The sequence below is a fragment of the Poecilia reticulata genome, chromosome 15 (genome assembly GCF_904066995.2).
Source record: "Poecilia reticulata chromosome 15, P_reticulata-male-v2, whole genome shotgun sequence".
NCBI lineage: Eukaryota > Metazoa > Chordata > Actinopteri > Cyprinodontiformes > Poeciliidae > Poecilia > Poecilia reticulata.
Window position 1 is genome coordinate 21124745 of NC_088844.1, and position 16641 is coordinate 21141385.

The window sequence follows — 16641 nt, forward strand, 5'->3', positions numbered from 1 at the left end:
GAACAACAAAGATTCAATATCATCAAAAAGACCATTTTTCTTTTTGTAAAATGAATGATTAATCACTGTGTTATCAGCATTCTGATTTTTTATTTTATTTTGTCCCCCACTGACGTTCTTACTTCTGGTCACGCCTCTAGCTCTCAATTTGTCTGAGTCTGATAGCTGTGAGGCCTCAGAGGAGCTCCAAACAACCCATCTGTCCAGGAATCTGCCAGCCCGTCTGTCTGCCTGTCTGCCTGTCTGCCTCTCCACAGGTTTGCGTCTGTCTGTCCCTACGTGATCCATGTTCCTTTAATTAAGCCACAGAAGATGAGGATGAGAGCTGGCTGTAGTGTGAAGGTTGAAGCCATAGAAAGGGAGACAATGCTTTGTGTTTAATGATCCGCTGTAACTATTCATCTCCCTTAGCAGAGCGGAAGAATGCTGCGGAGACGCTCCCCGGCCTCAAGATGCTGGGTCACCCCAGAGTAAAGCTTCTCTGCTGCCTGTGGCTTGATGGGATGAAGTGTGCTTCACCTGCTGCTTTTTATTTTTTAGAAATAATTCTGGTTTATAAAACAGGGGAGCTCGGGAAAAACATTTAATTTGAATGGAAATAAGCAGAAAAACTATGGAAAATTAGGGAGGTCAAATATTTTTTCTGATCTGGATAAGAAGTCAAACCATCCATCCATCCATCCATCCATCCATCCATCCATCCATCCATCCATCCATCCATCCATCCATCCATCCATCCATCCATCCATCCATCCATCCATCCATCCATCCATCCACCCACAAATAAATAAATAAATAAATAACTGGGGATAATTGGAGATGTTACCAATTTTCCAGACTTCAGAAGTTGCTCCAATGGATGTTTCCAATTGTGATGTCAGAATTTCAATTAACAGTGGAACGCAGCATAATATTGTGCAGGAACAATAGTTTAACCAATCAAGCAGAATTTTCAAGCTCATTCTGAATAGCCAATAAATACCTATAATTCCTCTCTATTTCTACCCATATTAGGACTTTGTATTGACTTCCATTCATTTTAGTAACTGCATTTAATGCATTTAATGACTAAACCAGACATTTTCCCTAAACCTCACAATTACTAGTATACAGCTAACCCTGATCTTAACCAAAACCTAATTCACACCTTACCTCTAAACCTATATTAAAGGGGGTCCACTATATCAGGACCAGATTTTGGTCCCCATATGGCCGATTGGTCTTCAGTAGTTTATTAAATATGCCAGTAATGGACTAAATAGGATAGCTGAATAAGTACACACACACACTCACCCCCACACGCACACACACACTCACACGCACGCACGCGCGCACACACACGCACACACACGCACACACACGTTCTGGCTGCTGAACTAGTTGTGAGCTGAGCCTAAGTAACAGCAGCACGAGAGTCAGAATAGAGACACCCAGAGTTAATGAACCCTCACCAGTCAGCATGTCTGTCCATCTGCTTTCATAATCCCCATAAACAGCAGACTGTGCTGCACACACACACGCGCACACACTCAAAGGAATGCATACGCACAAACAACATATTGTCATCTGAAATATCTAATGTGAAGAATGAGGTCTGCATATGTGCTCTGCATTTGTTTGTGCATGTGTGTGTGGGGAGGGACTGGCCGTTGCAGTGGGGGGTGGTGGGCTTCGTATGTCCACCACGATGCCTGCGTCTTACTTCGGCTCAGCTAATCTAAGCAGAGCGGAGGGGAAAAGAGGTGAGCGTGAGGTCGTCTGCAGAGCCCATCTGGTCAGCAGCAGGTAAGAGGCTTGAAACACACACCCGCTGACACACTCAATGCGCATGTTTGCTCCGACACTTAAATCTAGCCTTAATTACATGCAGGTACATCTGCCACATTATATGAGATCTCTCATCCCTCTGCTTTGCACAAATGGCTCTTTACTCCACAGCGGCTGATGCATGACGCTTTGCATGGTGACCACAACAGGATTCCTTCTGCGCAATCCGAAGAGCTGCCAGAAGAGCGAAGAAGCGGCGCGTCGGTATGAGCAGACTGATTGAGAGAGAGAGTACGACCCCTTTGTGACCCGAGCAGAAAAACGGAGTGATACCTGAGTAATTCAGTTTGTTTCCCCATCAATGTGAAGCACACACACACACACACACACACCAAACACAAGCCAAAGACATGCTTGTCAACCCTTGATTAAGACCTGAATCCAAGTGAGAAGGAAGTCTTTTTTTTCTGTGTTTGCTCCCAGTCAGAGCATGGAGAGGAGAAGTAAGAATTAGGTCCCAAAGCTGAAGATGGGTGGAGGAATTAAAGAGTGGATGAGGCCAGATCCCGTTCTTTCACGCTGCTCTTTGCTATGGTTCCAAGAGTGTTTGCTCAGAAATGGGGATTATTGCCGCAACTGTGGCTGTTTGTATGCATCTGCTTATACTCAGAGGATGAAGCTCTATATTTTGCATAGCAGACTTTTTTTCTACACAAGATCTTAAAGGATCAAAAAATGGGAAAAGGTTTAAGAGAAGCTGAAAGAAGGTAAAATGGTAGAGATGCATGGATTAGGCTTTTCCAGACCAATGCTGATTTCAAATTTTCTCAGTCCAACTTTGACCAGGGATGTAACATCTAAAGGAGAGTTATTGTATCAATCTTCAAAAGCATGGTGGTGGCAGCATCATCCTCTAGGGATGCCATCCATAACCGTTATTAAGGGAACACAAGTATACACACACACTAAGGGACAAATGAAGGGTTTATTTTTATTTTATTTGATTCTATTTGGAGCAATTAGATTATTTAGAGTTGACATTTGTTTGTACATGACTCTGGGTTGTTTTCACTCAAGGTGATCAGATTCCTGGAATCTCATTTAAAATGTTAAATGTTGCATTTGTTAACTAATAATGGATTTTTTTTGTTGTTATGCATTTAATAAATAAAAAATGTACTCAGATGTTTTTAACTAATTAAGCCGCAGATCATGTATCAGAGCCAATCAAGGAAAAATTGGCCAATTTTGATCACCTGCCAACTGATTAGTGTATTTCTGGGTGAAAATAGAAAAAAAGAAAGTTAAAAAAAAAAAAGCAGAAGAGTCAACAAGAGTTTAACCGCGCGCTTTCCAGCCTCTGATTAAGTAGCAGATCAACGCCCTGAACAGACAGGGACAATGAGCTTAAGAGACAAACATGATGCTTTGGCTCCACAACAAGCACTACATTAAATCACAGAGTAGCAGCCATCTGACATGCAGCCAATCACACACAATCCATCAAAGCAGTGCCCCTTTCCTTCTTGCACACACCTACACTCACTAATACATAGAATAGACATAATTCGAGTTAATTTTAAAGCCAAGCAAGGAAAAAAAGTAAATGATCTGAAAGTCCTGCTGTTGCTTAGCTGCGTGCCACAAAGACTAAGGGCGCTAAAAAATTTCCGTCTTCTTTCTTTTGCCAGAGGTGTGCACATGCATGGCCCTCTCTCCAGGGAGGTCTGTGTGTCATTCCCCTGCTTTAAACACACCAGCTGCTCAGTGTGCACTCTGCAGCGTTAAGAGACTGATCACACTTCGCATGAGCCCCCCCAGTGGCTCCCACATCCACTTACACACAGGAATGACAAAGCCCCCCCCCCTCGGACTCCCCTCTTCTGCCCTTCCTCGACAACCCAGACACCTCCCCGCATTCATGAGTACCTCAAGGGCAGATGGGACCCTAATAAGCGTTACACCCAGAAAAATGGGATTTTTCACGCTGCCTTCTAAAGAGCAATTCCCAAACTCTTACTGAAAAAAATTATGATGGAGTGAAAGAGATGGACGACAGAGGTTGGCATACGTGAGGATACAAAGCTATGCATATATGCCCATTAGAGTTTCATGAAACTGAGGGAAGAAGAAATGAGTTATGACAGTGGTAAATTAATATTGATTTTAAGGGTTGTAGCTTTGTGTGAGAAATTGTTAAAAAAAAAAAAAAAAAAAAAACACTAGAGAAAGGATTAGTCCTTCATTTCCAAAGCAGAGTTTTCTTAAACATCGAGATGCAACAGGTGGCTGAAATTGATTTGACCTGGCCAGCGAAAACTCAAAACTACAAGGTTTTCCTAATCAGTGTCGCCTGATCACCATGTGTAAGCAATGACAAGTTGGGCAACACGACTTTTAGAAGATGCCACAGAGGGAAGAAGAGCTAAAGTTATTTGTCTTCAGAATCAGTAGCTGTGTTTCCATCTGACTGTCATGCGAATTCTAAGCAAACATTTGAAATGTCAAAAAAATAAATAAAAAAAAATACATGAAGAAATGTGAATTGGACGGGTTTCAATCTACTGATTTGGAGCGATTCAAACAGATTTTAATTTCAGCAGAAGTTGATAGTACAAATCTCTAGAATAAACGCAGAAGTTGAAAACTAGCAGGAACCACAAAGATGGAGAATTCTCATCTCCGTGCTGAAAGTTTGGCTTTAAAAATGTTGCTTAATTTAGTGCCTTTTGTAATGCAGAAACCCACCAGTGGATGGAAAAGTTTGCCATGTCAGAACTAATTCAGGAAATGTGTTTTCATGTCCCGTTTTGCTCATTAACTCTTTTTTGTAAAACTCAAAAACCATCTCAAGAAAGCATAGAAGCTCTTTTGCAAAACTAAAGTTGCTTTCTTTTTGGAAATTTGCCTTTTCTAGCAACTGTTTCTAACAAGATACTTCAAAATGTGCATAAAACTTGATGGAAACTGGGAACTGTGGTGGTGCAGGGGTAAAGCGCAACCCATCTATAGAGGACTTTGCCCTCAATGCGGCCGCGTTTTGTATTTTGTATCTACTTTGATTGTAAACACTAAACAATGTTGACAGTTTATGGTTCATCTACAAAAGATTGCTAGTACACTGCCTCCATTTATTGTTCTAATATCCACTGACTTCTGTTTACATGCCAATGTGGAAAGGTTTGCAAAAGATAATTCCTGTAGCTGCTATGATGTGGTTGAAATAGAAGTCCACTCTGTTCTTGGCCCCTTTTGGGACTAAATGTTAGCTCCAGCCTCTGGGACCAACAAATCTGAATTTATACTAAATGAAAATACCAAGAGAGTGATGTAACATATTAAGTGCACATAACCACTTAGCCGAACCTCACTTTAAAAATCCTGAACTATCCATTTAAAATTGCTGTCTTTATTAGTGCAGCACATTTTTTCCACTGATGTAAACGGCAATAACAACACAGCCTTAGATATATTTTCCTGCAGTTATCCAAGCCCAAATAACACACTGACTCACACACACACACAAAAGCATTAACAGACTGTGGTCTCAGAGATGACTTGGCCCTTTGAAGACAAAATAAAAACCTCAACTAAGAGGATGAGGGGAATCTATATGTTCTGAAAAACCCTCTTTTAAGACGAGGAGACACGCAGAGAGCTGGACCAGAGAGCGGCCAATCAGGAGCTGACACAGTCTCCGATCTCTGGTCCTCACTGCTATGGCTTTTACAACATGTGTATGTGCCGACTTAGGGTAAAAGTGGTTGCTCTGGATCTGGCTGGATCCCCCGCAGAGAATCCAGATCCTATTGGTCACGACGCTCCGAGTGCCACTGAAATCTTTAAATGAAAATTCCAGCGCTAACTCACTTTTTCCTCCCGGCGGCCAAGCAGGTCTGCCAGTATTAGACACACAAACGGTACCTCTTCATAACGGGACGTGGGTCTGGTTCGCAGAAACCACAGTGGGTGTATGCAAGCATGTGTGGGAGGCTGCTGTCTTCTTAACATTCGATGTCACCAAGCTTGGTTTAGCATATGAATCGTCGAGAGAATCAGACATTTTCAGCTCAAACAAGTTTAACTTGCATGAATTGTTGGGCAATAGTGACACACCTTTTGAAAGCAGATAAAAGGAAGTTGTGAAATCCTGGTGAAGTTGTGAAGGAGTGTGTGTGTGTTCTCTTGCTGTCCCTCTTTACTCCACACAAAGGGGGCAGAAAAAGCCCTTTGGAGTGTCCTATTCATCTAAAGTACAATGGAACCCCACAGAGGTTTTCTTCATGTCTCCATGTCGGCTCCACCCAATCTGCCCCCACAGGGCGTGATGGAAGGGAAGGGGGTACCCCGTCCTGCTGGCAGAGCAGAAACTCAACTCCCATCTGTCACTGAAACTATCCATCCATCCATCCATCCATCCAACAAACAACTGGGGTGGTGATTACCAGATGACAAACAGGTGAGTCTAATTAACAACAGGGTGCAGCTGTGGGAGAACTGGAGGAAAACTGTATGAGCTGAAAACACCAGGAAACAGGAACTAAACAGAGAATAAATAGAGATACGAGAAGACAAATCAAAACAGAGCCTTTAAGCAACATGTCAGTGACTTAAAAGTGCAAAACAAAAGTGACAAAAGAAACCAAAAGCAAACTGAAGCCCCCACTGACACTGAGAGAAAAACTGTTTAAAAAAAAGACACTTTTTGAAAGTCACAAGGTGGGATGCAGTCTTTATAAAATAACTTTAAAAAAATTAGAGGGTATTTATGGAAATTATTTGAAGTCTATGTGATTAAACAGGTCCGAATTTCTCTTTCAACACATATAGGGCGGTTGATGAACGACCCCAAAACAGCTACGGAAAACATTATTTCAGCATAATCTGGATTACTGCAGAGGCATTTAGGCTGAGCCCTCCACATGCATTCCTCCATCATATACATGGACATGGTCAGACTCTGGGCACAACACTATCACAGCTCCATGTCTGAACCTGTGGAGTATTCAAAATGCAATGAGTTTTAATTTCAGATTTTGCTCATTTTCACACATACTTCTTCTGTGAATACTATGATAATGTGAAACTGTTATTCTTACAGAATATTATTATACTCTGACAATTTAATACTGACTCAAACCTGGGACACATTTTAGGAGTCCCTCTAGTCTGAGACAAACAAGACAGTTAAACCAAAAAGATTAAATCACTATAAATACTTTAAGTTACTATCTCTGCAGAAGAAACAGTGGCTCGTGCTTGAAGCTATCTCTCAGCCACGACAGTATCAGCTCAAAGCCTTTCTTCAACTACAACTGTAATTTCACTTCCCACTCTTCATAGTCAGCTCCCTCTCCCATTTACCTTGTTGTTTTGCTCTCTTACAGAGCCCTTTGCTGTTTGCTGCAGATTTATAGCATCGTCTAACATGCACCGTATTGGCAAAGCATTAAACATGTCTGCTCTTAATACTGCAAGCTCTTTCCATCGATAAGAGCCTTAATAAAAACATCCTCTTGGTAGATTTGTGTGTCTCTTTTCACTTTCAACCCCCCACCTCCCTTCTCAACAATATCTTTCTTTTTAACTACTGTTTCTCCTGATGTTGCTAGCAATAACTTAGTTTCTGTGCACATTGAATGCTTCTCCATCTTTTTTTTCCCACCTCCCCCCATCTTAGTACCTCTGAGTCTGGCTTGTGCCAGAGGTTTAATGATGCTTGAATGCTACTGCTATAGTTTTCTTCTTCAGCATTTTCCCCATAAAGAATATTTAAAAGCCTTGCCCTGTGATTAGTCTTTCAATGTCTTTCTCACAGACCCATTTCTCTTCCTGTTCCTCTTTTTTTTTTGCCATGTTTGCCTAAAGACTGAAAACATCATCCTAAATAAATTTTTTGTTATTCAGCTCAAGGGCATCATCTCTAATAGCTCCCAGCTGCGATTGGTTCTCTTGCTCAGACGACACAGTTTATAAATGTGGACTAGGACTTTAAAAATCCTTCACCACCTCCTGCAGCCATCCGTGTCAGTTACTCTAAGGAGAACTCAGCGGCGGCTCCCCTCCCACCTCTTTCTCTTTTGCCATCTCAGATTTCAAGAATTTGAGCATCATAAGCACATTTTAAATATTAAAAAAGACCACTTTGCACATATGAATAATACAGCAGAGAGGGCAGGGGCTGGCCAGCCTTCCCTTCCCCTGCCGCCTGACGGCCATAAAACTAATGCACTGCCTCAGGACGGAATGCGGTCCGGCTTGGTGTGCAAGCAGAACTGGCCCGCGGATCCGGCCTGGTTCGCAGAGAGCTGCTTATCCGCGCTGCCCAACCACCTGTCCAAATCTCTGCAGATGCAACGGCCCGACAGCACTTTTGTTATGACTACATGTTTCAGACACACTCGAATCTAATCTGACATCTCAATCTGTTGAGTGTCTTTGAAGCCAAATCTACTTAGGTATCTGCTCAAGGTAAGCTTTGTTGTCACATTCCTTCCTTCCCGTGAATATAAACCACACGCTCTGGAAGTCTGAAAGTTGCAGAAGTCTCCTGACCCCTCCACAGAACAAGGGCACAAATATTTCAGAGCCTTTTACACGCTGGCATGTAATATTAAAGAACAAGAGTCTCCAGAGGCTTCAAGCGTTGTTCGTGGGGAAGAGGATTTCAAAACTTGACACAAATGAGAAAGCAAGTTGAATTTCTCTTTCATTGTCTGACATGTTGTGCTTTTTGATGCTCAACACCCGACTGCCCATTTAAATCGCACTCGTTCCCCTGCTGTCTTACAGTCTGGACCCTTCCACCTGCTTCATCCTTTACCTGTTGGGAACAGAAGTACCAGAAATTCAGCTGCTAGTCAAAATTGTCCAATTTTCAGCCTGATCAATCCTGACCTGATCAGATACTAAGCTGCAGTGAAAACACCATGGTTACTGAATGCAACAGGATATTCTAAAGATCATAGCATTTTCTAAAACATGTCAAGAACTGCCTGCGGTTCATCGGCTGTGAGAGAGCAAGCGAGAGCAAGACTGTCGTCAGATACGTATTTTCCTCTCTATGTTATTATTTTTAAATTCTGACTTTTATTTTGGCACATGTTGGATTTTTGAATCTTGGCACCCTTGGGAAATCTTAAGATTTGAGGTCATACTCAACTTGGGCTGCAGTAATCACTGAGATGCTAAAGACCATCTAAAAAGTCAACTTCGGGATAATTTTGTCTTTTGTTTTAAAACGGCTTGGCAGATGGGAGTTCTTTAAATGCTGATATTTTACCTTTCTATTATCAGGCTATGAAAGAGCGAGAACGAACTGGCTCTACTAAATACTAATAAAAAAATGCTAAAAACAGTGAAAGAACGGAATAAAGTAAATAATTACTGAACACTACCAAAAGATTTAATCATCTAAACTAAACAAAGCTCACGAGTTTGCCTCTGATTGTGCTGCTGGGAATCTATTCATCTTAAAGACACCAACTAAACATCCCTTTCTTCTTTCAGTTTTATAATGAAGCCTTGAATGGAGCAGTACACACACACACACACACACACACACCCACACGCGCACGCACACGCACACACACACACACACACACACACACACACACACACGCTGCAAAAACAGTGGACATCAGGGTAGTAACTCGAGACAAGTGTTCCTGGCAACACGGTAATTAATGTATATGTCAACACAGAAAAAAAAAGCTCTAAAGTAAAAAGCTCAGCAGATCCACAAAATGGTGAGAAACTGAGACAGGATCGTGGGGAGATGATGCAGCAGAGGAAAGGTTTACCCACAATGGGAGAGAAGATAAATGCAATCCGTCCATCCAATCATGACTGCCATAAATATATCTCTGGCTTCCTCTCTCCCAGACAGAAACTTTACTGGTGCCCACTGTGCTATTGTCTCCTTCACCCTCCTCCCCCTCCTCCTTCTACATGTGCTCTAAGCTTAGATCAGCATGAGATTCCCATGGCATGATAAAGCATATTTATACAAAGTTTTAATAATAAAATGAGTGACTTAGGTGCTTTTACTTAGGATAGACAACATTATTCCTGCACCTGCTAGAGTCCTATAACATATTAACATGGCATATTACAGTTATAATACTATGACTTTAACTTTTCTTTTAACATTCATTCACAAATAAAAACACAAATGCTCTTAATTCAGCTACTTTTGTTGCACTCTTGCTCAAACTATTAAACTTTTATGCTGTTTATGTCTTTACAAGGTTTAAGAAGCTGGTCTCAGATGACTATCTATAGAAGACTGTTTAACAGAGCTTGTTCTCAGCTTGCCAAGTGAAGTTTCAAAACAAATGGGCTGTAATAAAAGTAATGCGAGGTGGTCCTTTAGTTTTCACATCACTGGCCATGTTTTTTATGTATGCCATGGCTTTCTTTTCAGACAGCTGACCGGCAGTGCACTGCAACAGGCAAAGGAGGGGGAAGTGCTACTGGAGGAACTGGCACTTCCTCCAGTTTTTATGGAGATTTTATACATCTGGAAGGACAAGATGCAATTTTTTATTTTACTTTTAAGCATATTTGAAATCATTGATTTTTTTAAACCGTGGTATGATACCAGTAACCGGCCCATGCCTAATCTGGTTCTCTAATCGGAATTCCCTGCAGTCCTATGTTTTTTTTATTTTTTTTTATCAACAATTCTCATGAAAGGATTTCAGAATGGCTAACAACTTTAATAAACCTAAGCTGCTTTTCTGCCCTGCTTCAGGGAATAACAAACCCACAAGGACCTTGGGAGCTATTGACAGCAGAGGTGGTAGTGGTGCTGCTGATGAGCCGGGATATCTTATTGGCCTTTAAAAAAATTATGAACATCTTGGGAGACTGTATACATTTCTATAAAAGATTACTACTATAAAAGCAAAAAAAAAAAAAGAGGATCAGATTTGTTTCTCAGAGTCGTCTAAGATTTTGCCCCCAAAGCACGCTGCATTGTTCTTTTTTTAACCAACTGTACGCCACGCTTAATCCACAATCCACTAAACCCTCTGATTTCGGCCTTGTTTTTCAATCTGGTCGGACAAAGGGAGGGGAGGATGATTCTATACTTGGCTGCAAACAGGCTAAACCGAAATGAGATTTAAAGAGTCATTACTATGACGTCGGAGTCTCAGAGTGTTACATTGACATAGGAGTCACCAAACGTATCATACTGGGGGTTGCGGCAAACACCAAAGCATCCAAACATCCAATTTAAAAAATTACAGGTCAGACTGGCTGGGAACTCTATGGCAACCTGAACGATGAAACTTTTGAACTGTTAACAAATGTTGCGTTTATTTATACAAACTGCAATTTTCTCACGTCAATTCTAGCTTTAATTTCCAAATAGGTAGATAAGTGAAGAAGATTTGAAACCTGCCATTTATAACCTTAATTTAAAAAAGATGTTTCTCAGTTCTGCTTTCAGGTTTCACATATGTTTTAAGTTATTGTCACACATTAAGAAAATGGACTTAAAATCTGAGTTTTTAAATCTTTAGTAACGTTTTTTGCAGTCTAAAAAATATTTGAACCATTCAAGTTTTGTGTTAAACTGTATATAAAAGAAAATTTGGGGGTTTGCACTTTATTAAAGTCTAGTTTTATGTCTGGCAACACGCCTGCTCCAAAACCAAAATGGTCCAACCAGGGATGGGCTGATCACCAGTGTCAAGATTTTAATTATTTTTTAATGTTCACAGACTAGTGCCAAAACATTGATCCAACCATTTAAATTGATGAGATGTCAGGAAAAGTGCCTGAATGCTCCCCTTCCTCTGACCCTCCTGCTGTCACACTTCCAGACAGCTGGCTGAAAGAAGCTATCTACACTTTACAAAAATCAAATTGTTGTAAATTTTGTTTGCATTCCAAATTAAAAAGATGTTAAAAAGAAAGTAAGACAAACTATGCCTCTGTGAAAGCTAAAACCAACATGATGGTGGCAGCATCATACTATGTGAATGCCACCCAACACTTTGAATAAATAAACATCTTATTAAACTACAGTTGGAAAGCTTTGAGAAGTATTTGTTAAGCAGCCAGTTGTGTTTTTTCAACAATTTTGTTTAACATCAAAATAAAATAAAAAAATATTATAATGACATTATTACAATATTTAAAATGTTTTAGATGCAGTGGAAATAGTAGTTGCCCTTAAGATGTTGGGGGGAAAAAGCAATTATGAAAATGTTTAGATTCATTTTCTGTGTATACATACACAGAAAATGTCATGTTGTGGTATTTTTACACAAAGTTATCACAGTGTGAGAACTTTACGCCAGTCCATGTCACTCATTTATAAATCCCAGCCTGTCCCTTCCTCAGTCTGAGCTACTCTGAATGCAACTTTCCAACATGATGAAAAATACATTGAAGAAGCATAAATAGTTTACAATGATAACTTCAGGATTTCATAAGCGGGTTCCCAGGAAATGTAGCAACCCGTGCTTAAAAGATGTATCTTTTATTGAGGATGAGAAAGTTTGTCAAGTGTTATTTCATTTCACATGGCTTTTTCTTTGCTTTTTCCTCTGTGGAGAGGCCAGGAAGGCATGGAGCAAAACCTTAATTACTCCCTGCGCACCGGGGGACTTTGATTTTTCCGCTCCAAGAAGAAAAGAGAGCTCTGAGCTCAGGTTTACTGTAACACTGAGACTTTGCTGTGTGGAAAAGAAAGAAAACGCTCGCCAAGCAGGAGGTCCCAGACCCCCGCGCTGCTTCCCTCCTTCATAGACAACACTCTGGGGTTTAGAGGTAACCTGGATGACTCCGATTTAAATTCTTCAAACTGATTAAAATGCTCGCTTTGTGAGCACAGCTGGATGCTGTGCGCGCGTCTCGCCATGTGAGTTGAAACTTACCCGTGCCAGACGCCACAAATCCACAGACCAGGAGAAGAACCAAAGGACCGGCAATTTGGTCACGCTGCATCCGAAGAGGGCGCATCTTTTCCGGCTGCGCCTCCGCACCGAGGGGGGCTCCTGTCCTGCACGGTCGTTACCCACAGGATGAGGTTGGCTTCAACGAACCTCGAGTTCATCAACTGTACAAAAACGCGAGTAAATCTTGTCCTTTGGTTTAAAAAGCATCCATCGCCCAAACTTTAATTCCGTTCGCATTAAAAGTTTGTTTTTTAGAGGTTTCACGATGCTTAAAGGCAGGATCTGTCAGGTTGGGTTGACCTGGTTCCCAGCCCTTGGCGCACAAATGCACTGAGAGTCACCAAAAACTTTGACGCATCGCTGCGCTGGACGGAGAAATTAAACGAAAGCGACTCCAGTTCTGCGCCAAAAAAAATTAAAAAATGTTATGCTAAAACAAAAACAAAACAAAACAAAAAAGAAGCGCAAAAGATAAAACGCTGACAGGTTCCAGCAAAAATAATAATAACCCAAAGACTTTTACTTCCGAGTTTGTCCACCGGACCCCGGCGTGCCGCGTCTCCTCTCGTCCCGGTCAGCAAAGGTGTAAACATGAACACCGGGAGCAACGAAAAGCCTCGCAGTGCCAACCCCCGGACTACCAGTCCCCGCCTGGCCAATCACATGTCATCATCATCCTCCTCCTCTCAGACTGAGGGCTGAACAAGTGAAGGTGCACTGTAGTAGCAGGAGAGGAGGAAATAAGATGAAGAGAGAGAGAGAGAGAGAGACAGAGAGAGAGAGAGAGAGAGAGAGAGAGAGAGAGAGAGAGAGAGAGAGAGAGAGAGAGAGAGCATGGGGTGAGAGCGCGCAGATAGATTTAAATGCGCAGATCTATCTATCTATCTATCTATCTATCTATCTATCTATCTATCTATCTATCTATCTATCTATCTATCTATCTATCTATCTATCTATCTATCTATCTATCTATCTATCTATCTATCTATCTATCTATCTATCTATCTATCTATCTATCTATCTATCTATCTATCTATCTATCTATCTATCTATCTATCTATCTATCTATCTATCTATCTAGCAGCCCACGTTTTTGACTTTGAGAGTGGGATATTTCCTGTCAATCCAAGCGTGGGTCATATTTTACTCTCAGTGGCCACAAGAGAGCACCCTCTCATAAATGAGACCATCTGCAGGGGAGACCAGAGGTGACTTGATCTCCAGCACTGCCACGCGTCTCTGTGGAAGTCGTTTTTCTATAAGGCTGCGTCTAAAAGTGGCTCCACGCAGAGGACAGAGGATGGAGAAAAAAAGAGCATCGTCTGTCTTAGTGATGGTTCTTTTTGTACTTTGTCCTTTTATTATTATTATTATTATTATTATTATTATTATTATTATTATTATTATTATTATTATTATTATTATTATTATTATTATTAAAATGTATTTTATATAATCATGACAAAAATCCTGTTTGTTTCAATTGGTTTTTTTGTTTTTGTTTCTCAAATACAAATCCTAAATGTTGTCATGTTTGTTTTCAGCCTCTTTTTGTTTGCTGCCCCTAAATAAAATCCAGTGCAGCTCTCAAAAGTAATGAGATTTAGTGAATACAGTCAGAGGCAGGTAGAAACTAGTTACATTTACTTGAGTAATGTTTTGAAAAACAAAACCTATAGTCGTTTGGTAACACTTTTTTTTGAAGCGGTGTTCATGAGACTGACATTATACTGTCATAAACATAACATCTGTCATGAACATGAAAGAGTCTTTATGAATGTCATTCAGTAAATAACGACACGTTTCATGCAAAGTTGACTCTTTTAATTGACTTTTAATGTAAGTTTTAATGCTACTTTGCATAAAGTCATTATTTACCAAATAATGCTGAGTGGACACTTTTAATGCAACTTTTAATGCAAATTTGCATTAAAGTGTCATTATTTACTGAAAGACACTTATTCATGAAGACTCCTTCATGTTCATGACGGTATGTCATGTTTATGTCAGTGCCAGTCTTTTGCACACCCCTTCAAATAAAGTTTTGCCATAGTTGTATTACTGTAAGTTTTACTTTTAATTAAACTAATTTATTACTGCTCTTACTTGAGGAAACTATCTGAACACTCTACCCAATGTGAGTCATTTCATTGGATAAAATAAACAAATAAACGTATTTGAACCCAAAATGCATGAGACACAGAAACGCATAGTTTGTTAATGTGAGACATCTTGTTCCTACACAAGTTTTATTGTTCTCATGTGTTTTTCCGTTCTACGTTAAAAGGAAAGACAGTAAGCATTATATCACTGGAAGAAATATAATCTGTCCTAACGCACATATATACATTACCTTACGTAAGTATTGGTTTGTTACAGTACGTTTCATATTATAATCAGCTTTTGGGGAAAAAAAAAATCTGTTTAGATTTGTTATTTTGTAATTATTTTACTTATTTGCATTGACTTTTGTATTTTAGCTCTTAAAATACCATAATTTACACACAGCTATAATTTTGTCTGCCTGATGACATCATTTTAAAACTGATTTCAAACGTATTTCAAAGAATACTTTTATACTCTTGAGTAATTTCTCGGACGGCTACTTTTTACCTCTACTTAAATTATATCATTGGCTACTCTCCACCTCTAAATATAGTCCAGCTGTATGTAATCCGTCTCAGTATAAATCCAGCTGCTCTCTGAAGGCCTCAGCGATTTCTTGGAGAACATTAACAGCATCGAGAAGACCAAGGAACACTGAGCTTTGAACGTCTGCTCAAACCTACAAATTGTAGGTTCATTATTCTAAAAAGTTTTTATCTTACCTAGAGAGGCGGTGAGTGACAGACAGAGAGATCCTTACAGTCAAAGCAGGAGCAACATCATGTGTGAAACAGAGTTTGCAGTTTGCGTCTGAAACAAATTTCACTGGCGGAGCTGCAAATTTGTTTTTTGTTTGCGTGTCTGTGCAAGCCACAGTTTGTGATTATGTTTTCTTCCACCTTTCATCTCCGGTTAGTATTTTTCTTTCACTCTTAGCTGTAAACATCAAGACTACATATCTGATATGTGCAGTCTGGAAATGTTACAATAAAATTGAGTTTTTTGTAAAAATGTGTTTGTTTCGTAGCTCGTTTTTATCTTTTATGCTTCAAGGTTCTTCATATATATTTCTATCGGTTTCATTTGTTTCAGAGAAAGCTGATCTGGAGTATTTATTTATAAATAAGTTCTTTGCTTAAAATAAAATCTATTTAAAAATACAGACTTCTGCTTTCAGCCACTTCTCCAGCTCTAACATGTCATCCTTGATTTTTTCCACCCTGCACATTTAGCACAACTAGATCACATGTGACACTTCTCCTAAGTATTATTTAATAAATTAATAAATAGATACCAGTTTTCACTGGTATAGTACTTGTGTCCAATGCAAACACATAAACTGCAGAGTGGAGAAGAAAAAGCAAAGTTTAACTGGCTGCATTTTTAAGCTGCCATGGAAAACTATTTATATCGATTTTCTTGACATTTCTAGATTTCATTTACTGTAAATTCAGCTTTTAAAATAAATATTGGAGCACATTTTGAAATGAGGTTCAATTTTGATTTTGTTTTACATCAATTAGACTTTAAAAATGAAGTTTGGAGTTCTGTTTCCTGAGTTATAAACATCAAAAACTCTCCTGGGTGAAGCAGAGTTTGGCTCTAACCTCGATTTTGCTCTGATTTGGCGCAATAGGATGAAGGTTTGGGGAAGTTTAATGGAAAAACACCTAACAAGCGTCCACAAAAACAGCATGTGAGGAAACTAAGAACGCATTTCTGAACTCTTGTTACAGTTAGGCTTGAAATGCTCTCAAGTCCAAAGGGAAATTTATAACTTCCAGCTCATATTTATGTCATCTATAGACACAAAACAGCAGATTGAAGTTTTATGAGCAGCCAAAATAGCAAATGG

General features: G+C 39.9%; 1 protein-coding gene across 3 annotated transcripts in view; it reads right to left on the bottom strand.

Annotated features, from left to right (window-relative positions):
* The window catches only part of unc5b (unc-5 netrin receptor B), a 75502-nt gene extending 62106 nt beyond the window's left edge, over positions 1-13396 (bottom strand). For all 3 annotated transcript variants that reach the window (XM_081616273.1, XM_081616272.1, XM_081616271.1), the window contains exon 1: positions 12660-13396. In XM_081616273.1, the coding sequence (XP_081472399.1) occupies positions 12660-12744 (85 nt within the window). In that variant the 5' untranslated portion in view covers positions 12745-13396. The remainder of the gene's footprint in view (positions 1-12659) is intronic.
* Positions 13397-16641: the final 3245 nt, after the last annotated feature.